Here is a 27,124-nt window from a genome sequence, read left to right on the forward strand (position 1 = left end):
ACTAATGTTACTAATTTTTATCATCTAAGATTGTTTAATGCTAATTACAAAATCATCATCTAACATCGTTTGATGATGCTTGTGAAATAATTATCTAATCATTATTTTGATGATTTTCATCGTTTTCAACAGCCAGAAAACAAATAGTTTGATTAAAAAGAGAGGCATCAAACCATTAAAATAAATCTAAAATCTGTGAAGTGTGCAAAAAAAAAGAAAAGTTTTTAGTTTGGAATTAATTGGAACAATACTAACACTCAACTATGAAAAAATTTTTATAATGGTATCATTGTAATGGTATCTTTGTAATGGTACCTTTGTAATGGCACCTTTGTAATGGTATCTTTGTAATGGTATCTTTGTAATGGTATCTTTGTAATGGTATCTTTGTAATAATATTGTTATTTAATATTTCTTTTCTTTTTTTTTTCTTTTTTTTTTTTCTGTTTTTCTTTCTTTCTTTCTTTCTTTCTTTTTTGATCCTTTGTCATTTGTAAATAGCGGTGTTGATGCTGTTAAAATATTTAATGGCTTTTTTTTTGTTCTTCCTGTCGAGATCAAAATGTTTTTTTTAAAAGAAATTTAATGGAGAAGAAAAATATTATTATTAACTTTTAGTAAAATATTGATCTTTTATAATTTAAGACAATTACCAGATTCGGTTTCTTCTGCTTAATAAGCAAGATCATGACATATATTACGCTTCAATTTTTTTAGTAAAAAGTGTCCTGAGGTTTATATAAAGATCGACATAATATGAAGTCCGGTTTTAAGACAAACGCATATTAATGTTCAAATGCGTTCACAATAGTTCATGTAAACTTTGTGATGGTTTTTTTAAAAAAGGAGTTAATATTTTCTTTAAGAGTTAATCTGCGAAAAGAATTTCTTTTACTTGCCTAGATAACTTGCTAATTCGTAATTACATTTCAGGTAAGAATTTTTAATATCTTAAGCTTAAATGTTAAATGAGCTGTAATAACATTATAATTTGATTGGATGCTTTTTTTCATTAAGACATTTTTAGAGTTGTTTTTCACACTTTAATCGATAATAATTTTTGAAAGCATTATTTTTAATGATCTATCCACAATTAAGGATGCAATATATAAAAGAAAGGTACCATTTTCTGCCAGCCGGAAACTATTTTTTTAATATGTAAATGTATTTAGCAAAATCAAGTGATGTCTATTGGGAGAATTCGTTCGTATTCTCTGCCGAGTAAGAGGAAAAGCATTTTCCACAGGCTGATATTTCATAAATATTCATTTCATCCAGTAAGTTCTTTTTTATACATTTATACGCTTTTGTTGGTTTATGCGAGAGATTTTAGGCATGTGCTTGCAATTTCTGTGTGATGTTTGAGTTTTCGCGTGTTTTGATTCTGTTTTTAACATTATTTTTCGGTTATGAAAACTTTTTTTCTCGGAAGAAATTTGTAAGGAAAAGATGCATACCACTTAATGTTTTTGATTTTCACAACCCCAAATTTTAATGAACTCGCAGACTAGACTCACAAATTATACTATGAGCTTAACATTTTGATAGTTCTTAGGAAATGATTCTTTAGATTTATAGGATCCGGGTTTATCAAATTATTATAATAAAATGTTATTGTCTCCAAACAACTTATAACGTTTTTTAAGCTTTCGAAAAGCTTATTGCATTTATTAGAAGAAAAGCTTTCGAATACTTTCTCCTCGTGTCATTACCGATAATGAGTTTTATTACCATATTTTTATAATACCGTATAATAAAATATGGACCGCTATATACTACCGTAGAGTCCGTGGCATAAGTTGAGATTTTAAGCAGTTTAAAATGAGACAAAAAGAAAAAAAAAAAGAAAAAGATAGCTACTCTTAGAATGAATTACCGAGAGTCAAGGTTTTTTTTGTTTGTTTAACTTTTCAAAATAAAAGTTAAAAGAGCAAAGCTATATCGAATGCTGCTTCTGCTTTATCGAACAAAGAATTCGGTCCCGAAAGAATTCTTTTGTTTTTAATAAAGTTGAATAAAATGAATTTTCACTTTTTAATGTTCCGCTTGACGTTCAAAATTAAACTTTTCATCATGATGGAACATAATATCGTTCTTATTTCGCTAAACGTAAGTAAATATTATTCTTTCCTGTCAATAAAATAAAATATAAGGAACAAATTATTAATGCACTTATTCAATGAAAAAAAAGTATAAACGTGCGATAAACTTTGAAAACTAAGAAAAAAAAAACCATCTACTGTTTTTTAAAAAAACGAAAACCATCAACGATGAACAAAAAAACAGGGATTGAGAGTTATCATAATAGTTGAAATTGACTGCATTGAGTTTATTTATTTTTACACCGGGTCAACTATACACTGGGTTAGCTGATACACTAAGTAAACACTGGATACAAGTAAGCACAGAGTAAACATTGGGTATAAATACATGTTCATACACCGGTATAAACGTGTATTTAAATTTTTCGAAACCTCTTTGTTGTCTGTATCTTTTGCTGTTTTGCCTCTGTTCCCTTGTCTCACATTTTTATTTCTGTATTTTACCTTTTTTTTTTTTTATTGTTTTTGTCTCTGTTACGTTTTCTCTTACAACGGTTTATTAATCAACAACAAAAGTTTATCGCAAAAATATCAAAACAAAAGTAACTCTGAACCTTAAGGATAAGTCTTCCTAGCGGATACGAATAAATAGAAATTTTAATAAGTTAGAAATATCAAATATCCGACTAATAGATAGATGACAAAGTTTGAATTCAGACAACTTAAGAGCTCTTTAAAACGGAAATCGATCTGACGAAGAAATTTGCTGAGAGCCAGAAAAAAACTTTTAACGCTCCAGTCTACGGGATTTTATTCCAGTCTAATTTTATGAGCGCCATTTTTTTTTGTCACTCTTTAATTTCACTACATATATTTCACTACATATATTTTCATCCGAAACTTCTCATAATGCTGATGACGATTTTGAGAAGAAAAGTCAATTACGACATTTCAGGTCATTTGATCATTTACACAACAGGATGTAGGGGTGAACAAAATTTGATGTATAAAACGATTGTTTAACACAATATTTCACTCTTGTTAACTAATAAATAGTTCTTTAAATTAAAAAACATAATATATAACAGCTCATTTTAAAATATCCGTGATGATCTTAAGTAGTTTTTTGGATTGCAAGATGAAAATTTTGATTGTATTTATTCTTAATCTAAATTCAAACTAATTATCTAACGGTTAAACCGTTTTGGTAATAAATCTCTCTAGTTAAATTTATATTTCTAGTTTTGCTCCATAAAAAAAATTCAGACTTCTAATTTTAATTTGATTAAATCATAACAAACAGGTGCCTGAATTATTATAAATACTTTTTAAATATTGGAACAAAAAAAAACGTCGAAGCAATAAAAATTTTTGAAGTCAAGTGTAATAATTTCGAAATACAATAAAGTTCAAAGTATTAACATGTATGAAGTAATAAGTTGTTAGAAATAAAAGCATGTCGTTTATCATAAAATATAAAATGTCGGAAAAAAAGTTATTGAATATAATCTAGACGACTAAATATCGATCAAAAGGTATTATTATCATTACTATTATTATTATTATTATTATTATTATTATTATTATTATTATTATTATTATTGTTGTTATTGTTATTATAATAATAATAATAATAATAATAATAATAATAATAATAATAATAATAATAATTATTATTATTATTATTATTATTATTATTATTATTATTATTATTATTGTTGTTATTGTTATTGTTATTATAATAATAATAATAATAATAATAATAATAATAATAATAATAATAATAATAATAATAATAATAATAATAATAATAATAATTATTATTATTATTATTATTATTATTATTATTATTATCATTATTATTATTATTATTATTATTATCATTATTACTATTATTATTATTATTATTACTATTATTATTATTATTATTTTTATTAATTATTATCAGTTCGTAATGACCTTATGCAACTAAAAGACATTTTAAAAATATATCTGGGAAAAAATAAAAACGTTTACTCGCGGAAATATTATTTGTTAGTTCAAAATTTGGATTCCTCGACCCAAAATGGATGATTTATTATATTAGGGTTTTCTATGACTTTGAGATTTGAGATTTCAAAATTTATTTGTGCGGCTTCACGCATTGAAAGTTCAATTGGCTTCTGTAATGAATTGAATTCCAACTTTAAAAATCAACATTTATATCTATGATAAAATTATAGTCGGCTGATAAACCACTAGTTATGCATAAAAGATTTTGGGCAAAGTATATTTAGAATAATTCAATCACAGACAATCGGTAAAGTTCCTTTGGATCTGATTTGATGAGAAAGTAGTTGGTGTTTAACCTCAATGTCTTTGCTGTGTGTTGAAGCGTAGTATTTTTAATCTGTTTGCTATGAATCTCCGGGCCTCCGTTATTGGCAAAATCACTTTTTTGGACCACCGGATTTAATATACCCATCATGCACATTTAATATAATTTCTGCTGTTTAAAAGCATAATAAATCAAACTTATTAATACTAATGCAGTATGTGCAGAATATTATTACAAGAATATTAAGCTATCTCAAGATTATTTCAAAATTACCTTCAGTTCTCATAGAAAAAAACTCCATATTTTCAAAGTCTAGAAAATTTGGTAATTTTTTACTTCGGTATATATTAAGGGCACAAGTGCTAAACGGAGAAGGAAATATCTTCATGCTTCAGATCTAAACTTATATTGCTCATGTCATACTTTTGCTTATAAATACTTGGGCTAAAATCTTCTTCAAAATCACGCTTTACATACCAAAAAGATACTTTTCTTTTTTTTTTTTGAAAGAACAAGTTTGCTTTAAAGCCATTCATATTCTTTCTCTATGAAGACATTGTAGTTTCCATTGTTTAGTTTAATCTTTTCTTTTAAAATTGATTCACTTCTATGTAACCAAGTTATATAAAACCATTTTATGTAACTTTTCATTGGCAATATCTCTGAATTTATTTATTCCTAATTTATAAATAATCGGAATAAGATCTTTTCAAAATCTTTAACTTAGTAAAAGGGCTTAGTCCTTAACATTTATGATAATTTATGATAATTTACTTAACATTTATGATAATTTTAAGAAATTTAAGAAAAGCTTTAAGTTATGAAGATACCACTCACTAAACAAACTGATTACAATCAATTATTATTTATTCATAATTGCTTAGATCTTTGACAACTAAGATATGAAGTTCCCTGTAACTAACGAGTGTTAACAAGAGGATAAAAGTTCTGTTTTTAAAATGGCGAAAAATATGGATTTTTGTGCTTTGATTAGCTTCCAGTTTAGCAGATATTAGTTTTTACAGCTCAAACTTGAAACTTGTCAGAACTTTTCTTTGGGTGATACTTAAAAAAAAAAAAGATCTTACCAAATTTCCATTTTTCTCTTCAAAAATACATATATACCAGAAAATATAAATATCACTTTTTCTTCTCACCTCAAAAATCATATAGAGAGATGGTTGTTACCTCAAAAAACATATAGAGAGATGGTTGTGTAAGTGTAAATAAAGATTTTTGTTTACAGAATCCCTCCTTTTAACAAACCAAAAAATGCTATAAATCTTTATTTTTATAAAAAAAAAAGGTTTTAATTAATTTTGTTACTTTTCTAATAAAATGTGAAATATAACTTTTTATAACTTTATTGAACGAAAAAGGTATCTGAGTGTTTAAAAACATCAGAAATAAAGAATAAAAGTCACTGCGAGTGCTTTCTGTCACTAGCGAATCTTTTCACGACTTCCGATCAAATATGAAAAAAAAATTGTTCGAAGGATTTTTCTCGAAAGCTAATTGTTTAAGATAAGTCAAGACGGTTCTAATTTCTCTTTCAAATACTTTTTTCAAAAAAGAAAGAAAAAAAAAAGAGACCAAAAAAAGAACACGACAACAAAAAAACAACAACAACAACAGTCACAAAAAGTAATTAAATAATTAAAGCCACGCTAATAAAGTATTAGGTAATAAAACTTTCGTCCTAAATATTCCTTTGATTATAACATAGCTTTGATTAAAGCCGTGAGTTTGTCAGTTTATTTTGACGTTTAATTTAATCCAAATAGAAAGTTTCATCACGCAAAATAAAGTTTATTAAACTCGAAACATTTTTCTAACTTTATTTGACTATAAAACATAACTTTGAAAAGTTTGAAAAAACTTTGAAAAGCAAATAATGACAAATGAAACAAAATATTTCCTTAAAAATTAAATGACCTATTTTTTATTTGTTTGAAATTTTTTATAATAATTTAAAAGTTTTTATAAAAATTCAAAGAACAGGAATCAACTTATAAAGTTTCTTATTTAAGTAATTCCAACCTTAAAGTTTTTCTTTAGTTACTTCACATATTCTTTTTAAAACTGAAAAAATTACAATTTTTGTTAACAATTGTTAATGAGTGCCCCCGTCTCCATTCCAACAAAACATTGCGGTGATAATCTAGTGTGATCTTCGATATCAGGCATCACTTCGTTTTCAACACAAACAAAATCTTACGGCTTGGCTGTCATTTAAAAAAAGAGAAGAATAAACATATGCTGAATGATTAAAGTTTAATACGTTATGGGATGATTTTATATATATTTACGATCTCAAGGTTAATATGGTAAATGTAAATATTGTAAATGTAAATGTAATTTAAAAAGTGTTTTTCAATAAACTTGAAATAAAAAAAAAAAAATTAAAAAATTAAAAATATGATTGCACAGTATATTGTAAATTTTAACCCAAGGATGCAAATCTTAGCTTCGGATTAACTTTATCGAGTTTGAAAATTATCACATAATTTAAAAATAACATTCCAGAGTTATTATAAAATGGTAGAGAAGGGGGGGGGGGGGGTTGGGGTTGGGGTTGGGGGGGGGGTTACTTTTGAACTCTTGGATGTTTAAGTTAAACCTAGGATTGAAACTTTCAGCATAATCAGCTCCTTGAACAATTACTTTACAAAAGAACATCAAATGATAATGCTATCTATAGACAACAAAACACTTTGATTGGTTTACTATGTGCTCGCGTGCAATTTAATATAATTTCTTGGTGATTAGACAGCATGGTTGGTAAACAGATATAACAAAACAAAATAGGATAATAGTTTCAGTATTGGCGCCTTGATCTTTATTCTAAGATCACTAATGACACACGGGTGTGTAAGTTTGGTTTAGTCTCGTAAAATATTTGACAATGTTGAAACTTCATGAAAATTTTGAATATATATATAAAATATTGAAAATACATATATATAAAATATTGCTTCCGATCCCTCCGAAATTTTCATGAAGTTTCAACATTGTCAAATATTTTACCAAACGAAATCTATTTATATTTAAAAAAAAAACGACGAAATATGTATGTATGTATGAGTGTATATATAAGTATATACTGCCTTTGTCGCATATATATATATATATATATATATATATATATATATATATATATATATATATATATATATATATATACATATATATATATATATATATATATATATATATATATATATATATATATATATATATATATATATATATATATATGCGACAAACGCGGCTTATTATTTAAAGGTCTATGTAAAGCGTGTTAAGTCAAATATTTAACTTACGATAGCTAGTTACATTATGTCTTTGTTCACTTTCTATATTTCCATTAAGAGCCGCTCTTGCATAACAAAGCTATTTAAAAAAGTTATTCTGAGCAAAATAATTTTTTTGTTTACCCAAATAAGTATTTGAATATTATTTTAAAAATTGTTAAGTCAGATACGATCAAATGCTCACGAGTGAGCCTTAGAGAACAGCCAAATTATTTTTATTATTAAAACTTTAAGTGAATGAAAGTGAAGATTTGAAAGTTTTCCAAAATTTCCTGTACTCTTTAAATTTCTTGTTACATTATGTACAGGTATCATAAAAGCTATGATAGTTCCTTGGATCAACCCAGCAAACATTTAGTCTAAAAAAGACGTCTTAAATATGTCTTTTAGACGTATTAGACGTTTTTTATACATCTAAAAGACGTCTTTTTTAGACTCGATGTTTGCTGGGAAACAACTTTGTCTCTTAAACTTTTCTCTTAAAGTACAGATTTTCCAAAAAATAGTTTTTGGAAAATATTTACTTTAATTTCTTTAAGTATTTATCTTTTTAAGTATTGCTTTTTCTAAGATTAGGTTAAAAATAGTATTATATCTACATTTTATATTTATATGTTGCATTTTAATTGCGCGAAAAATTCGACACTAAAAAAGCATTTCTATGTCGTTCGTTTATTTCATTCAAGCATAAATGAATAATTGAAACATCCAACCCAGCTCGTTTATTGTTCTCTGTGCAACTGTTTTTAAAGTAGTCGGCGTTGTTTAACGGTCATTAAAAGAAATCTGTTTCACTTAAGCAGTATCTATGGTTGTTTTATGACTTCATTTTTTTTTTACAATGCCATCTGTTGATTTCGCTTTCACGCGCTTTTCATCGTGCTGTCTGCTGTCTGTAGAATTCATCTTCGAGTATTTCGCTTCTTCTAAAATTATTATTATAACTAAAAACGAAGCTTTCGTTTGTGTATATGGGAACGTGTTTATTGGGAGTGTTTATTTTGGAAATTATCTTTTGTTTGTGTTTTGTGTTGGTGTTTCTTCATTTCTCATCTGTGCATGGCAGTCGCTAATCTACTTAATATTTGTGTTTCAATCAAGTTTATTTTTTAAAATTTTGTTCTCTGGCGTGAGGATAAGATCACGTACACAACTACGATAAATAAAATGGAAAGCTCTCAGCAGCTTTAATGAATGAATTTTTCATTCGTTTTTCTTTAAAGTTTACGTTCTTTTAATTCGAAGGGAAAATATGTATTGTTGTTTTCTTGTTTGAACACGGCGGGAATCGTTGCAAATAGATTTCGAAGCAACATAGAGCTTTGGAAAACTTTACTTTGTTTATTGTGATGAAAAATGTTTGGGCGAAAAGAGAGTTCTTCAGAACCTTCTTCGACTGTTCTATCTGCATTTCGACGCGGTTCAAGCGCTAACATAATGGGAATGCCAAAAGGTCAGTACAGCCCAACAAACGGCAGACTCCGTGGAAACAGTGTATCGTTTTTCAACAGCCAGCAGATCCAAAAAATAACCGAACAAAGAAGAGCGAGTTTCCCTCATAACCCTAAAAAGTCTGCATTTGGAAGGCGTCGCTCTAAATTTAAATCTATGTTGAACAATCTTACGGCAGCCGATGATTCTTGGGATGCTATTTTCAAAAGCTTTATTGTAAGTTTTGATTATTAATTCTTCATTATCTTCGTAATTGTGATGATATAAGTATCTTTAATTACAAAGAAGGTCTTAATACGAGATTTTTACCGATGCCTGTGGCATCGTTGAAACACTTGTTTTATTGTAAACAAGTGCATTAGAAGGTGGTGGGTGTGTCATCAAACTAGTGCAGTTAAAGGGTGATGAGTGTTCCATCATTAAATTATTTTCAACTTTATTTAACTAACTTTGAGCAATAAAAAACATTTGAATTTTCTATATAAATTGTCTCCAAATAAAAATTAACGATAAATGTCTTCTAAATATAAGTTGCGTTTTTTTTATTTTTATCTCTTACTTTTGCTGATAGTCATTAACTTTCTTTTTAAGATTCTAATAGCAAACAAAATGCAATTTCAACATCAGATTGAGATTGATGTGTTAAGTTTCTGCAACTTAGTACTCTAACCCTTTAGTATCAATAAATTAACGTAATATGCAGTAACTATAATAAAATCTTAAAATATCATCTACTTCCTTCTTCTCTATTGTATCCTCCTCTATTGTGTTAAAGACATTAAATGTATGAGTATTTACGTAAACTATAAAGCAAAAGTTGCTTATTTGGTTACGAAATAAAATATTCTCACAGCGTTATTAAGGTATTTTCATAATTATTTGGAACTTTCATTGGTCAATTTCTTCCTTTTACAAAATTGCACCGCGCATGCATATTAAACTGAAATCAATGTGAAGTAAAGAAAGTGTAATAAAAAATATTATAGAAAAAAAATAAAATGTTGCAAATAGAGACTATACACCATTGTACAGCGGAACTGAGGGGCCCCAAAAATATTCTTCAGAAAAATAGATAAAAATTTCCATTGTTGTACAAATAGAAATTTTCGACAAAAATGATCATTTCGTAAAATTAACAACAAACATCAGGCCGGGTGAATAAAAACAAGCAATTGCTTTAACTCAGTAATTGGTCAGCTTTACGTGAATTAAAACTTCAGCAGTTTTCCTCATATTTTTATTCACGTAAAGGTAAGCAATTTACTCAGTAATTGCTCAATTTTACGTGAATAAAAACTTAAGAAAAGTTGTTGAAGTTTCTATTCAAGTAAAGCTGACCAATTACTGAGTAAAAGCAATTGCTCATTTTTATTCACCCGGCCTATCGTCTCACTTATGCCATCATCACTATTACATTAAAAAAACTAAAATAAAAAATAACTTGGTTTGCAAATCTAAGAGTGTGATGTGTTCGAGTGGGCAATCACACAAATAATCTAACTTTTTAGTATAAATCAATTGGATCTGTAAAATCTGCGGAACATAAAAGTTTTTTTTTTAACCTCAATTATTATCATACCTTTTGCATATTTTTGTATATTTTTTTTACCTCTTCAGTTTGTATTTTCGGCCTACTTGTTTTACTACTTCAAACCTTAGATATACATTATCTTGGTATTATCTTGGTAGTATTAGATTTTTTGTAAATAGGGGAATCTTCCTTAGGACGGCATAAATATCTAAACATCGATTGCTTCTTGAAGTATTTACCAATGAAAATACGGGTAAATTTTTTTTCGAAAGAGTACACAGTATCGCTCGAATTGCATATAAACATGATTTGAAGGAAGAAACATGATTTGGAAAAAAAAAATCTTCTTCCCTTTTTGTCCTATCTTAGAACACATGACAACATGGGACAGCGTCTCCTATATTAAGAAACTCATGTTCCAAATATGAGACAAGAACACTATGTTGTCTCGCACATATTGAAAGAAAATTTTTCAAAGATTTTATTCAAAATTTGAATAAACTCATTTGAATGAATAACAACAAGCCCCTCTATTTCACTGCCTGATAAAAGGACAAGTGTATTGTAAATAATTTGAAAAAAAGTATTTTAATAAAGTGAATGATTTTCCAAAACGGTGAGTTTCAAACGTTCATAAATTCATAGTTCTTTTGTTTTAACATTTTGATTTTTCTTTGAATCTGTTTTCAATTAATTTATTTCAGTTGGAGCACTTTTATCTTGTGCAATATTTTTCCTAAACTCGCTACTTATTTTTTCTTTTAACTTTTAAAATTTTTTTATTTGCTGCTTTTCTTCTTTGTTGTCAGCTTCAGTTTTTCTCTTAAATTGTCTTTGCAAGGTGTTCTGGTCAAAAGTGTTGCCTTTTGTGCTAGACGTGGTTGTTTCCAACCTCAGCGATTGAAAACAAACTGATCTTAAAAACTAAAAACTTCAAAGAATAATTCTCAGACATTTTCATTTTATATCTTCCAAATTAATCGTCAAGTAAATAAATAATAAAAAAAAAAAGCCAAAAATTTGTCAACTTTAAAAAAGGTGAAAGAACTGATACTGAAACGACAAGATCATTACAGCAGAAGGGCTGTGACAACCTTTTGTGTTCCGACCTAACGACAAAGCTCTAAAACCTACTAGAGCGGTTTTGGAGCCGTCCCGTCGTTGGGAACATTCCCGTATTTCACAAAAGTACTCTCCTAAGTAGAAACTAAATTTTTGAACTTAAGAAGAAAAAAAAAACGTTTTATTTGGGTTGGATGAGTTAAGGTTTGCGTTCTTTTTTTTTCTTGTTTCGAGACTTTTAAATGCATTTTGCTGCAGAACTATTTTGGCACATTTCTGAGATTATAGGAAACGAAATTTAAAATTTCTTCATAAATAAATACAGCAATTTCTTTGTTAAATGACAAGTCTATTTTTCTGTTGCATATTTTATCTCAATATTTTCACACACTTTTTACAAAACAGTACAGTATTCTTTTTTGTTCGAACATTCTCGAAAACCATTCAAACTTTCTTCTGACGAAAATAAAAATCTTTTTTACAAACCAAATTTGAAATTCCGACTAAAACCGCTATTTCAGCCTAACATTTTCATTTGCTAATCAAAAAGTCGTAAGACTATTATAAAATTATTCAAGCTTAGATTATCATATTGGTATTAGATTAACAGATTCTTACTTACAACAATTTTTGCAACTAAATGAATGAACTGATTTATTATTACAAGTTTTTTTGGTTGTTTCAAAAATCGTTATTTAAGCCACATAGATATGTATGTTTTGGAAAAAAGGTGGGAAGGTATTTTATATTGAATTTCTTATCGAAGAAAGAGAGTTTTTTTTTAAGAATCAAGAGTTTCTGATTGATTTCTCTAAACCTCTCAATAATTCTACCAGTCCATTTGTACACACTTTAAATCTTTCTTTTCTGTTTTTATAATTTTCCTTGAGCTTTCTTTTCCTAAAACTGGAAAAACTTACAAAGGCCTTGGACAACATACGTAATACACTTCTTGATTGTTTGCTAACCTATGTATGGATAAACTAAAGTTCTGAAAAATTGATGACCCTCAAACTTGTACGAATGATGCTTCAGTTATGTCTTAGTTATGCCTTAGTAGTCAAGAGCGTTTAGGTTACCATAGGAGTAGAGTTTGGTAAAACCTCTGAAAAGATTTTTATTATAATTTATAAAAAAGGATGTTGTTCCTCAATACTTTATTATGACATGTTAACTAGTCACCATAATTATATAAATTGTCATACCTGAAACTGATATTATGTCATCCATTGTGGCTGTGATATTTTTTTAAAACAATTTGTAGAATAAACAAGCAATCAATATAAACAACTTTGGGTTTGGCTTTTTTATCATGAACTATGAACTCGTGGTTGTGACAAATTTCAAATTAAAAAATAATATAAAATTTTAGTTTTTATCGAATTCTAAAAATATGTTACGTGATTGCAAACTTTGAACAAAAGTATAAGTCTTAAGAATCTTCAATTATAAAAAGAGATTCTAGATAAGAAAAATTATTCATAAGATGTCAGAAAAAGATAAACAGCAATTGGAAGTCAGAGAATTTTTTTTAAGCTCATTAAAGAACACAACACAATTACACTTCACAATTACACTTCACAACTACACTACACAACTACACTACACAGCTACACTACAAAACTACACTACACAACTATAAATTCAAGTTACCTATTTCATCTTTCGTCAAGTAAATCAGTTTTGAATCTTCACGTATCAATAAATATCAATATATTTTGAGTTAATAAAAATGATACAAAACACAGGTATTGCAAACAGTGGTTCACTAATAAAATGCAATGACAAAATATTTTGTAACACAGTAAAAGCTTGAGCTTTTTGGGCATCACATATATTTAGAAAACTTTCATAAGACGAGAAAGTTTTTTGTGTTTCTAGCAAACATTCGTTTTTTTCAAATGCATGATGACTTTCTTCAATTTCTGTAGTGACCTTTTAAACAAACCCCCATGCAAAGCGCGTTTTTAAACTTAAGTTTTTGATGGCTTAGGTTTATATGCTTCTTCCACGTGATCAAAAGAAGAGCAAGCAACAAGTTGACGCAAGTCGTGCATGATCATTTTTGCGTTGCTCTCTCTCTCTCAATTAATTCTGTGTAATGTTTACAAACTCGCGCGATTTATGTATTAGCAATACATATTAATTAGTAATGTTATGTATAATAAAATAATATGTTGTTTTGTATTACATAATATGACCAACCTTTATGTTATCTGTATTTGACATTTGTAAAACATTTTACAGTGTCTTTATAACACATTAGAGTATTTGTCATGGACCGCTATGCCACTACCATCCAAACAATGATTTCATAAAAAAACCTTGGACGTTTTTTTTCAGATTAACAAAAAATTTTGTAATATTTTTTTAGTTAGATTTTTAAATTTTAAATTGTAGAAAAAAATTACTCGTGAAGTAACCATGACAATCAACACTTTTTCATGATAACATATTATCAACTCTTTTCGTAGAAATAACCAACACTTCAGAAAACAACCGATTAAAAGGCAATAAAATGAATGATCTTACAAATGCATAATTTCACTGACATTATTTTTCATATATTATCATATTATTTACTTAAAAGTTTTATTATTTCGTCATCGCGATGATTATTAATCGATGGAGAGATAGAAGTTTTTTTCAAATAAATATCTAGAAGAAAGAAATTAACACCTCCCCAACCTTAATAGGGCCCTCCTCACACTGCGTTCTTATCTTGAAAAACGACGTTAATTTATATACATTCTTGTCTTCTATAAAAATTAATCTCCTCCTTACAAATCATGAATGAGTTCATTATAAAGTTCATTTGAAATTTGACAAATGGTCAAATTTGACAGAACCAATTTGAAGTGTCATACGCTATACTAAGCTTTTTTGGCTTTTTTCACTTTAAGAAAAAAATATTTTACCAGTTAAAGATTTTGAGTTTTTTATTATTATTATTATTTTATTATTAATAAAAAAGATTATTTAAAAAAATTCTAGAAATGGAATTTTCTGATCTTGTTAACTAATTCACTCAACTGGAAATTATTTCAAGTGCTTCGATAAATAGACGCAAATAAAGACACAATGAAAAAACTCGCGATAAAATAAATACGCGATAAAGTAAAGACAAAAGATGATGATTAGTGGGGAGGATCGTAGGATTAACGCTTATTGATTCATGTATTTCCGTGCTTAGATATAAAATCTTATTTTATTTTTTTGTTCATTAAAAAAAAAATTCTTTCAAAAGTTTTAAGTGAAATCGAGAAAACCGAACTCATTTTCTCAATTTCATTTTTTACCAAAATATTTTTATTACGCTTTATAAAATATTACTCGAGAATGTGAACATTTTCATTCAGAAATATCATTAGTATCATTAAAATCGTGTTCACATTAAATATACCTTAAGCACAATAGATTTTTTAGAAAAAGTCGTATTTATAAATATAATTTGTAAAAATGATTTATATATATTGTAATCATACAGTATTCAAAATAATCAACCAACGCAAACATTCAATAAAGCGACGAACAAAAGCGTGTAAAAACCGCATTACTTACCGTACCTTTAAAGTTGACCTTGATTTGTTTCTTCTCCTAAGTTTTCTAATAAAGCAGGTTTCAGCAGTTTTAACGCGAGTAATTTTATCAAAACAACGAGCAAACGATGGAGTTTGTAAACCACAACGAAGCAAACATTTTAAAGTAATGAAAAAAAAAGCTTTGAAACTGTCAGAAGAAAAAAGTGTATAAACTTTTATTTATAAGTTTTATTAGTAAGTTTATTTACTAGTTTATTTAAACTTTCATTTATTTTTATTTATTATTTAAGTATTATTTACACTCATTTTATCTTAACATTGAGAAAGAATTAACTCAAAAAAGCTAACATAAAAATTAAATTTTTTTTTTTTTAGATCAAATGGTTGGTAAAATTCAATAAAGTTAAAAATAAAAATACTTCCCTTTCTTTTAAGAATTAGTTTGGAGCCTTTTGTAGGGTATTGCACGGCACGCATTGTAATAAAATTGCAGGGTACGCATTTAACTAATAATGAAACTGAACTCTTTAATTTAACCATTTACATAGCAGCTTAAAATTAAATGTTAAAACTTTGTGCTCAATTGTAAATCATTTAAACTCATTTCTAAAAAACCCAACAAAAACCTACCACGTAAAATGCGCACTGTCAGAAAGCAAAAAAAAAAAATAGGAATTAATCCCTGTGATCATTACCTATCACGCACATTTAATATTGCACTGCAAATAAGTAAATAATCTCCCAAAGAATGTTTTTCATTTAGTTTGTTGTTACAATCTGTTACAAGTGTTAAAATATGAAGCTCCTGAAGTGTCTTTTTCCGTGTGACAGAAATCGCTCGCATAAGTGCTAAGAAGCTGTTTTCAATTGAATTGAACTATTTTAAACTAATATTGAAAAATTTTTGTGATTCTTACTAAATGTAAACCTACCTTAAACACTTTTTTTTTTAAAAGGAAAATCTTATTTCTGGGTGTCAACAATTATTAGCTGCTAATGTTCCAAATACACGTTTTTGACAGTTTTATATTTTGGCTTGTTAGTTAGTTTTGGATTTCTTCGTTGTTTAAGCGACTTTAAGGTTGAAATGTTTTTGTCTCGAATAATTCAGCGTTTTTTTGATCACTTAGCGAGACCTTTAAACCAATATCAAGGACAATTATGCTGTTCAATATTCTATAATCACGCTCAATATCCTGATGTGAATACATCTTAAACTGTCTTTACTAAAAAGAAAGAAATATGGAGAAAAATAAATCAAGATTTCTCCGCTTCGTCTTTCAGAAGAATGAAAAACAGGCTGTAAGTAAATCCATGTTTTTATATAAGATGTTTGGATAAAAATCTCGTATACGTCTTTCGTTGATTGGAGAAAACTTTGATAAAAGTTTACATATAATTTCTTGTCGTGAACAAAAAAAAAATACACCAAAAGGATATATATATTTTTTTGATTTTCACTGGTATTATTTATTTGTACTGAAGAAATTGTTCAGATCATGACGATGATTATGATGGATGATCGCTCATTGTGATAAATCCTCCTCATGTTGTATTTTACCCAACTTTTGAAAACATTATATTGGAAATTAGAAGATTGATTTCAAGTAAAATTTAATTTCAAACAAACAAACAAACAAAAAATAACACATATTTCATTTCAATTCCCAATTCAGAGTTTTATGGGAAATGAAAGGAACACAATGCTTTCATTTATTGTTGAATGCTTATAACAATTTTTATTAATTGCAATGCTACTGCTATCAAGAAAGTGTAGATTTAAGAAGAAACAGATGTCAAGAAGATACAGTACAGTAAATAATTCCATTGAAAATAAATGTAAGAAAAGTTCAAAATTCCGCTAAAATAAAAGACGCTCAATATTTTTAAAATTTCTAAAATTTTTTGAATTTTTTTTGAGATTTTATCAAATTCTTTCAAAGCTTCCCTTTTTCAGAAATAAGAATTTCTTGAGAGTAAAGCTTTAATTTAAAAATACTGGTCTAAACTGAATTCTCCAAATATTAGGACTGTTTCCTGATTAGAAAAGCAAAAATAAGCTGTCTATTAACTTATGGTTATTTATTTCCTATGTAATACTTAGTAGTGAAATATTGATATAACTTAAACGTAATTAATAAAACAACAAAAAAAACAAAAAAAACAAACATTTAATCGAAATCTGTAAAATAACATGTTACGCTTAAATTATCCGTTGAATTGATTATGATTGTGTAAGGATACTTGTTGCTACTTACGGTCGGAAGACCTATCTCTATTTTAAATACTTGAGTAAAAGTGAAATTCCTCTTTTCTCAAAGCGTTTTCTTTACATTGAATCTGTTGAATTTTGAATGCGGACTATTTGTAGCCTTCTGTTCCTTTTCATATTTCTTTCTAGGACTCAGAATTTACTATTAGATTATTTCCTTGTAAATAATATAATCATAAATAATTTAATTAAGTTTTTTCTTATACTGTATATTAAAGTTTTTCTTTGGTGACAATTGTCAGCAGGTCACCAACCATTGTATTAAGTTTTTATGTGATACCATTAGTTTGTGGGTGTGCTTTCTGATCTTAAAGTTGTTTTGTTCAGGATAATTTTATCAGCAGGAGTTCAGCAGCACCTCTTGTCAATTTCTGTCTAGTTTTATTTAACACACTTGGTGTCTAAATAAATCTTATTTATCCAATAAAAAACACATAACTTGCTTAAGATTTTCTTACTTAGAAGACTCTTATTATTACTCGCATAAAAAAATCTTTTTTTTTTTTTACCCAGATAAATTTAGTTAAATATAGTAGCTTTACTAGAACTTAAAATTTCAACCAGAAAACATTTTTACTTGTATAAATTTCATTTTAAATTAAGAACTAAAATATTAAAATATTTTTAAATTTTTTTTTTTTTTTTTTTAAAAAAAAAGTGTTTTTGAATATAATTTTATCCGCAGATTAAATTTTATAAAGCTGATTTTAGTAATGGCAGGAGTACGCACGTTACTATAATATTTCTCTCTTGCAAGTGAAGAAATAAAGTTTTCAGAATGGTTGAACTTTTTCGTCGTCCTTATCTTATTGTGAGTGTTATGCAACAAAAACTTTTATATTACTATTATATATATATATATATATATATATATATATATATATATATATATATATATATATATATATATATATATATATATATATATATATATATATATATATATATATATAAACACACAGACACAATGCTCTGTACATTTAGTAACTATTTAAATAATTTTTTTTTCTTTAGTTAAAAATCGTTTGTTTTTAATCGAACTGCGGCTATTCAAGTTCTTCTTATATAGACTATGTTTTTTTTGAGCATCTGGTCATATTTTCAAACTCGATTTTTCAGCCCATTGTTAGGGAATATAAAATAAGGAAAAATAAAATGATGGAAAAAAAAGTAAAACTTTTTAATGTTTTCTTTTTTCTGTTTATACCTTCTCATATATATAATTGATTTCTGAAGAATTAATCCAGATTTAAATCAAGAGTAATTTCTAGTTTCTAAGATTTCTTATCTTTCTTCGCAATCTTTTTTGACCTTAAAAAAATTACTACTACATTTGTCAATGAGCTTCTGTCGGAAGTTTTTCTTTTAAACAGCTCTAAAAAAAATCTGCTATCTAATGTTTTGTTCCCAAAGCCCAATTGTTTATTTTGCGAGATCTCACAATAGTTCGAAAAAAGCATTGTGATATTAGAAAAGAAAAACGAGGTTTTTAAAAAAAACTAACTTAGAAGCAAAATAAGACTTTCAGTGCGAAGGAAAGCAAATCCTTTTCATTATAAAAAGAATCCTATTTACAAATGGAATATCCGAGTATTTATTTGGAATACTATGTGAGTTTATTAAACTTGAATTCGTATTTCCCTTATTTTATTGCGATGGCAGTTCAACTATTAGGAGGTTGGCCGATTTTAAACTCGCGGTGGTAAAGTTTTTTTTTTTTCAAAGAATTTTCTCAATAGTAACTTGGTTTTGGCTTTGGTTCTGTTGCAGCTCGTTGTTCTGTTTGGTTCATGTATTTTCATCGAACAATTTTAAGTTAAAATGGTAGTTGCTTTGTTTTTTTTTATCCAATGGACGAAAAAAGGTTTTCAAGCACTTTCCTTTGCACTTAAATGTTTCAAGTCATTTTTGTTTTGTAATTTACAAACCTTACTTTACGGCTGTTTTTTTTTTTTTTTTTTTTATAATTAATATTATTTTTTCGTACTTTTAATATACTCTCATATTCCGAGATTTAAAACTTGATATAAAGTAGTTGGAAATGTTAGCAAGAAAATTTCAACGCAAATTTAGTAGTAAGAGAAAAGGGCAAAAGAAACTCTTTGAAATTAATTTGTTTAATTCAATGTCGGCATCTTCTTTATCAGACTGATTTATAATTTTTGAATCAAATAGTTTCATATCTTATAATTTACACTTGCAAGTGGCACACTGTTGTTGAATGTCTGTTGCGCCGTTCATAAGCTATTAAGTGTTTTGTTAGATAATATGCTGAACATTGAGTGTGATGAATACATTCTTGTGACGCTAGACCGAAACTACAGAGTTGTTTTTCAGATTTTAAATGGCCATTACTTATAATAACGCAACTAATGGCAGAATACAGGTTATTTTTGTTTCGTGTGTGTGTTTTCCTTAAGTTACAACATCTTAGAATTTAAATTTTTCAGTAATAACCAATCCAATTGAAAATGAAAACGCTTCGTCGTGTATAAATGATTCATAATGATTGAGCTTTTAAAATTTTCCTTTTAAGTTATATAGTAATGAGACTCTCTTGAGAAGTGTTTTCATTGAATAGGTTCATACTTTATTTATCTTATTATAACGCTAAAATTAAAAAAATGTTGAAGCTTATGGTGTAAGAGTATCTCTTTAAAAATGAGCGAGGAAAATGTGGATTTTGGTAGAAAAAGGGGTTCCATAATTATTGATATTGAATTACAGGAGAACAGAAACAAAAAAAAGATTGATTCTGAAAATAATCCTAGAGTACAAATTGGAACTTCTAATGAAGGTTTCGACGAGGATTTAGTTTTGAATGGGGCCTTTGAGAAAAATTTAAACGAGTCGAACTATAGTAATACATTTTCAAGAATGAACTGGGATAAAAACGATAACAAACCATCAAGCCCGCTGTTTTTTACTCCACCACAAAGTCCAACGTTTAGGGAGCCTATAACTCCAAGGCTAAATACTTATCGCAGAGACTGCGAAAACTTCGGATGTATTAAAAAATGTAATTTAACAATGCATGGGTTCTTGGATAATATAATTTTGCCTAATCAGCATTTCTTTACGATAGTAAGATTTCATTCTTCAAACTAAAGTTTTTTAAAACAGCATATACCCTGTTATTAGATACACTTACAACTAACTTGTTCATTTTTTTTGGCTTACATCTTTAATTTTTCGCTCCTCCATTATCTTTTTGTACCCCTTCTACCTATTAGGGTGATGATTTCGATGGACATAAAACGTCAGGTGCATCTTCGGAATATTGCGAAGAAGATTTAGAAGCACTTCGGTTACAAGCTCTTGAAAAACTAAATCTTGCAAGGGTAAGCCATTATTATTCATTTCTAGTCTAATCTATTAGGTTCATATTTTCTAGTTCTATTCTATTCTATTTTCTTTATTGCTTATTAACATTTGCATAGTTTTTCATTTTACATCAATAATCTTTATAATGTATTTGGCCAACTGGTTAATTATTTTAATTTAAATTATTTAATGAAGGTAAAGCCAGTTGCATTTGCAGTTCGAGCTAACTATGGTTACAATGGCTCAGAAGATGATGATTCACCAGTGCATGGGATGGCTGTATCTTTTGAAGCCAAAGATTGTTTGCACATTAAAGAGGTTAATTGATATATATATATATATATATATATATATATATATATATATATATATATATATATATATATATATATATATATCTGTGTGTGTGCATGTATGCATGCATCCATGTGTCTGTGACTGCGTGTAATAACTGTAGATAAGAAAGTTTTTTGGGGCTAAAATAAGAACAAGAAGTAGACATTTTAAACAATGATCTTTTATCGCCTAAAATTAAAAAAGGTGACTGTTGGATCCCTTCACCTCAATTTCATGTTTGTGATTTTTTACAGAAATTTAACAACGATTGGTGGATTGGAAGAGCTGTGAAAGAGGGACATGATATTGGATTTGTACCAAGGTATCCAATAGTGACTTAACTGTCTTTTAAAAAAAAGCTTCATTTGCACCCTTAAAATTTAAATGATTGCTCCCTTAAAAATGATGGCAATCAAAATGTTCTGGTGTTTTTTTTTTACATAGAACATTTACATAATTTATTAATTTTTTATTATGTTCCTGTTCATATAATTCTCTTTTTTTTTTTAACGAGTTTTTATGCTTTGTAGAAAGTATGCAATTTAATTCTTTGTTTTATTTTATTATCAGCCCTAGTAAACTTGAAAGCATTCGTTTATCTGGATCAACAGGTAAAGGAAAAATTTACCCATCAACTTCAACCAGCAAAATGCATCTGGATGAAAGCTCACAATCTATCCCAAGAATAAATACCATTGGAAGAGGCAGTGAGTTTTGCAGTTCTGACTTTATTGTATATGTTGTATAATTGTTTTAGCAATTTTTTCTAAAACAATTTGCTGTTTAAAAATGAATCAAATTTTTTGAACAACAAAAATTCTTTTAAATGTTTTCTTTTTTTACTGATTTTTAAATTCTAGGTGAAGATCGCAGCTTCTCCTTTGATGAAGAAAATGGCTCTTCCCCAGCATTCATTCCTATAGGAAACAACTTAGCCAATAACAATAACAATACCTTATCCAATAGCACAGCAAAAAATAAAAAAGGAATTTTTAAAAAGGTTGAAAGTTATTTTCTGTTTGTTATTTTGTGAACTTCAGGAATAAAGTTGATAAATCTTTTCAGAGTCAGATGCCCTTTCAGCATGTCACAGCATCCTCATGATATTTAGTTTTTGAAATAATAACTCAACATCCTAATGTAATAAAAGTAGCATATGAAATCTTTTAAAAAACTAAAAGCTACACTTTGTTAAATTCCTTTAAAAAATTTTTTATTTGCAACTTGTTATTTACATAGGTTAAATAAGTTCTTGCAAGTTTTTTTTACATTTAAATCTTTTGTAAAGTTTGAAAGATTGTAAATCTATGATTGTCCCATATCTAAAAAATAATACAAAAGTATTTCTGTTAAAATTGAAATATCTTTCTTTTTCACAGTGTGGATGTAAAATTGATTAGAGAATCCAATAATGTTGACTATAGATATTATTTCTTAAAATTTATTTTGACAGTGATTATTTGAAAATGATGTTTATTTATTCAGAGTGAAAATCTACCACCTTATGATGTTGTACCTTCTATACGCCCTATTATATTTGTTGGCCCCTCTCTCAAAGGATATGAGGTTAATTTTTTTAATTAAATTTGTTACCATTTTTGTTTTTGTTTTGAGTTTCCATTTTTAACTTAACTGCTTATCTTAACCTCCTATGATAAATATATGTAAATGTTGTAAATAAATGTAATAAATTAATCCAATAAGTAAATGCAATAAATAAATCCAATAAATAATTTTAATAAATATAATAAATAAATATAATCAAAAAGTATAATAAATAAATATGATAAACAGATATAATAAATATGATAAATATAGTAAATAAACATAATAAATATATTTAATACTTATAAAAAATAAGTTTAGTAAATAGATAAAAGTAATAACATATTATATTATTATTCATACTTGTTTATATATATATATATATATATAATAAGTAAGTACTTTAAGTAATAATAGTACTTAGATATATTGTATTCATACTTGTTTATACATACATACATGTATATGTATGTATGTATGTATAAACAAGTATGAATACAATATATCTAAGTACTATTATTACTTAAAGCGGTTACACCCCCTTTAAATATCAAAAAAAAACTTTTGTTTTTTATTTTTGTTATTTCAAACATTGAAGTACTTAGTCCATATCATATTTTTACTATTATGTGCTTTAATAGTAAAAAAATACATATAATTGTGGTTAATGCAATTTCTTACTCTTTAGTAACTTCATAGCTACTCCATAGCAACTTTTTAGAAAAAAAAAACAATTTTCTTTTTAAATTTTTTTTTTTTCAACAGTGATTTTTAGGACTTTCAAATTTTAATGTTTTACTCACGAAAACATAAATATTTTCAGTTTTATTAAAGCTTTTGTCTTCAAATTTTCACAGTATGTTTATTAATATATCTATGAGGGCTGGAACTAGAATTATAAAATTTACAGAACAAATAAGTTAGTTTGAATGTAGTTTGTCAGATCAGCACAGGCAATAAATCAATATCTGTATGTTTTATGCTACCATTTTGGATATACCCAACATTTGAAAAATATTTTAGTTTGTGCCCTGAAGCAACTCTGTTGCTACCATATAGTGAAATATGATGTATTAAGTGCAGAATTTTACTCCTTGTTTTAGTAAAGGTAAGATTTTAGACAAATTATGCTGACTCAGCATCAAAAAACGCAAATTTTATCTTTCCTTTAAGTAGTTAAAGTTTTAATAGAATTTCCATATAAAAAAATTGATAAAAAGCATTGAGCCAGTATAGATTAAAAGTTAGGTTTAATGAGGGTGTACCACCTTAAGTATAATAAATAATGCATACTTAACCTAAAACACTGAAAAAATAACCTTAAAAAAAATAACCAAAATGTTTTTTTCTTATAGGTGACTGACATGATGCAAAAACCTTTGTTTGATTATTTAAAGCATAGGTTTGAAGGAAGGTAATTCAGTGTTGAAAACGATGAGTTTGAATTTTGTATTTAATTGAAATTAATTTATGACTGCTGAAATATGTATTTGTAACAATTATTTTTTTTTTAAATGATGAAATTGCTCTTATTTACTGTTAATAGTTTTTATTGTATTGTGGTCTTACAAGAGTTATTTTTATATCACTATATGTACAAACAATCTGAAATAAGTCTGCTATATGTACACACAAACTGCAATAAAACTTTTATCTGTTAATTAAAGGGTTACAGTTACACGAGTCACTTCAGATATATCTCTAGCTAAACGCACTGCTCTTCAGAATCCTAATAAACAATTACTGACACAAAAGAAAGCCAATCAAGCACCAGCTATAGGTGATTGACAATTCATTTTTCAACACATAAAGTTGATCAGACAAAATTTTGTTGTTGTTGTTATTTTCCTGTCTTTAACTTTTTAATAGTTGTTTTATTCAAATGTTTGTTCTGTTCAAAAAAAAAGGATTATTTAAATATTAACTTTTTTTTGTAGCGGAAGTACAGCAGGAAATTGAGCGTATCTTTGAGCTATGTCGTAATATGCAGCTTGTTGTACTCGACTGTGATATGATCAATCATCCATCACAAGTTGTTAAAACTTCTCTTGCTCCAATCATCGTCCTTATTAAAATTGCTTCTCCTAAAGTAAGTGAATGAAGTTTGAAAAAAAAATTCCATTAATCAATTGGTACCTTATTAATTGGTACCTTTTATTCAGAATGGAAATGTTTTCATAATCCAAAAACTGTTCTTCTAAAAACTAAAAAGGCCTTAAAATAATAGTTTAGTTTTAACAAAAATAATTTCAAAAGTTTCCTTAGGTAAGTTAAAATTGTTGCTTTGGATATCTTTTTTTTACTTTAACACTCAGTTCTCTTTTACAAAACCTAATGGGGAACTCATAAGCTAACTAAGATATCCACATTTCAGATACACAATTCGGACGAAAAAAAAAAATTTGAAAGGATTAAAGTAGGATTAAATACAGTTGGACTTAAAGTTATCAAATTTTTCTACACAGGTTTTTTTTTAACTAACGCTCTTGAACAGCTAATGAAAAACGAAGATGTAAAAGTTCCCTTGATCACCTGATGACATGTACAAAGTAAAATTACTTTTCCGCGTAATTAATTCCGAACGGCCTTAATTCTTATGTGCTTGTTTATCCAAAAAAATTAAGTAGAAATCATTTAACACAATTTTTTTTTTTTTTTTTTAAAGAAAAAAAAAAACTTGTTGTTTTTAAAGTGTTCAAAGAATATTTTTAAAAAAAATAGGGTTGGTTTTTTTTGAAGTGATCAAAGAATATTTTTTTTACAAAGAAAACATACTTAACAGGACGCAACTGTTACTTAGTCTATGTTCAGTCAAAGCCGTCGGCGTCAAGCGCGCAGTTAAAGATTCTTAAGGTGCCTTATCAGAAAGAAAGTTTTTTTTTTTTAGGGCTGTCGTTTAAAATAAAAAGCTTTTATAATCAAATATTATTTAAGTGTACTTGTTAAGCATCGTGGGTATCAAAGACGCCCAATTCTGATAATGGATTTAAATATAGCGAGTAAATATAATTTTTTGCGTGTGATGTTTATCTTTTAATATCATCAAATAGTTGTAACAGGATATACCTAATTTTTATATTTGTTATTAAAAGAATAACATTTTTTTCTTCTTTGTTTTAATATTTTAATGAGTATTTATATTGTTCTGTCATTACATGAATATCAACCCTCTTCTCTTATGTAACCATAGGTTTTAACGCGTTTGATAAAATCCAGAGGAAAATCACAGTCAAAACACTTAAGTGTACAGCTTGTTGCTGCAGAAAAGTTAGCACAATGCAATGAGGTAATTTAAAATAATTTAAAATGAGGTAGTTTTAATTTTTCACACCACTATTATCTTTATTTGAAACAATTTCAAACAATTTTTTTATCAGGAAACTTTATCCTTAAAAACAATTGATATTTTTATGTAACAAATAAGAATTACGGTCGGCTAATAACGTTTTTTTTTTTGTTTTTTTTTTTTTTTAAGGATATGATTGATCTAATTCTGGATGAGAATCAATTAGAGGATGCTTGTGAACATTTAGGTGAATTTTTAGAAGCGTACTGGCGTAAAGTCGCTCCATCTCATCACAATTTTTCCACTCCAAACGGTAGTTCATCTGCAGGCCTGCCTTTCGGCTACAATAAAATTAATCAATTTAATGAAACACCACAAAGGACTTTGAGGACTGCACAAGTTTGAAAATTATATGCATAAATTATAATTACAGATATTAAAATTAAAACAGATTCATTTCATTGAAGAAATCTGGTTTTATCGGAATGACTCAAGTTATTTTCGAGAGATTTTATGGTTACAAAAGACACTATTTTTCGAGATATTTCTTTGAATATTTAAACCAAATAAAGTGCGTAAATAAATTTTGTAAATTAATTGTAAATAAAGTTAAAAAGATCACTGAACAACGACTTTATAATTTGAAATTTTCCCAATTCCCTTTGTCGTGTTTATGTTGGGCACAAGTCCCTTTGTCGTATTTATGTTGGGGACAGTTATTTATAATTTGAAATTTTCCCAAGTCCCTTTGTCGTGTTCATGTTGGGGACAGTGTTATTTAGTGGAGTAAAGTAAAAGTAAATCAAGAAACATCACAACTACATTAATGGTATCCAAGACTCAACATAATTCAGGGCACAGTCAAATTTTTTAAATTTTTGTCGTGACGTCAAAATTCAAGGAACGCTCATTTTGGTAAAGTTGTAAGTTATCGAGTCTTCTAAATGTTTAAAACGATTCAAAAACTGTCTGATAGAGACTAATTATTCTTGGTCGAAAATATGTATCGATAATTGATGAGAGTTTTTATCCCTGTCCGTAATAAAGTTTGTTAACTAACGTTATTGATATTAATTTCAAATTGCTTGGATTTCATAATAT

At 27.3% G+C, this 27,124-nt stretch overlaps 1 protein-coding gene and 1 long non-coding RNA gene across 12 annotated transcripts; one reads left to right on the forward strand and one right to left on the reverse strand.

Moving 5' to 3' along the window:
- Positions 1-640: 640 nt before the first annotated feature.
- On the forward strand, positions 641-26,649 carry LOC145186092 (voltage-dependent L-type calcium channel subunit beta-2-like). 10 transcript variants are annotated; one of them, XM_090099004.1, is made up of 14 exons: positions 660-933; positions 1,173-1,277; positions 16,391-16,562; positions 20,766-20,873; positions 21,052-21,174; positions 21,447-21,514; positions 21,763-21,899; positions 22,053-22,192; positions 22,678-22,758; positions 24,093-24,151; positions 24,405-24,517; positions 24,675-24,826; positions 25,928-26,023; positions 26,213-26,649. In XM_090099004.1, exons 3-14 carry the CDS (start codon positions 16,503-16,505, stop codon positions 26,426-26,428), a joined length of 1,353 nt encoding a protein of 450 aa, XP_089955130.1. In that variant the 5' UTR covers positions 660-933; positions 1,173-1,277; positions 16,391-16,502; the 3' UTR covers positions 26,429-26,649. The 10 variants fall into 10 exon arrangements, with proteins under 10 accessions (XP_089955128.1, XP_089955130.1, XP_089955127.1 ...); XM_090099002.1 differs by lacking the exon at positions 16,391-16,562 and having other exon boundaries at positions 641-933; XM_090099005.1 differs by lacking the exons at positions 660-933; positions 1,173-1,277 and adding an exon at positions 2,035-2,109.
- On the reverse strand, positions 3,981-16,395 carry LOC149883596 (uncharacterized). 2 transcript variants are annotated; one of them, XR_016456019.1, is made up of 3 exons: positions 15,956-16,395; positions 15,280-15,766; positions 3,981-6,584 (listed from the first exon to the last, which is right to left on the reverse strand). It is a non-coding gene; the product is annotated as an uncharacterized LOC149883596 (long non-coding RNA). The 2 variants fall into 2 exon arrangements; XR_016456018.1 differs by having other exon boundaries at positions 15,891-15,974.
- Positions 26,650-27,124: the final 475 nt, after the last annotated feature.

Source organism: Hydra viridissima, unplaced genomic scaffold (assembly GCF_058129835.1).
Source record: "Hydra viridissima isolate aposymbiotic clone 2 unplaced genomic scaffold, HvirCarnegie_v1 scaffold_9, whole genome shotgun sequence".
Classification (NCBI taxonomy): domain Eukaryota; kingdom Metazoa; phylum Cnidaria; class Hydrozoa; order Anthoathecata; family Hydridae; genus Hydra; species Hydra viridissima.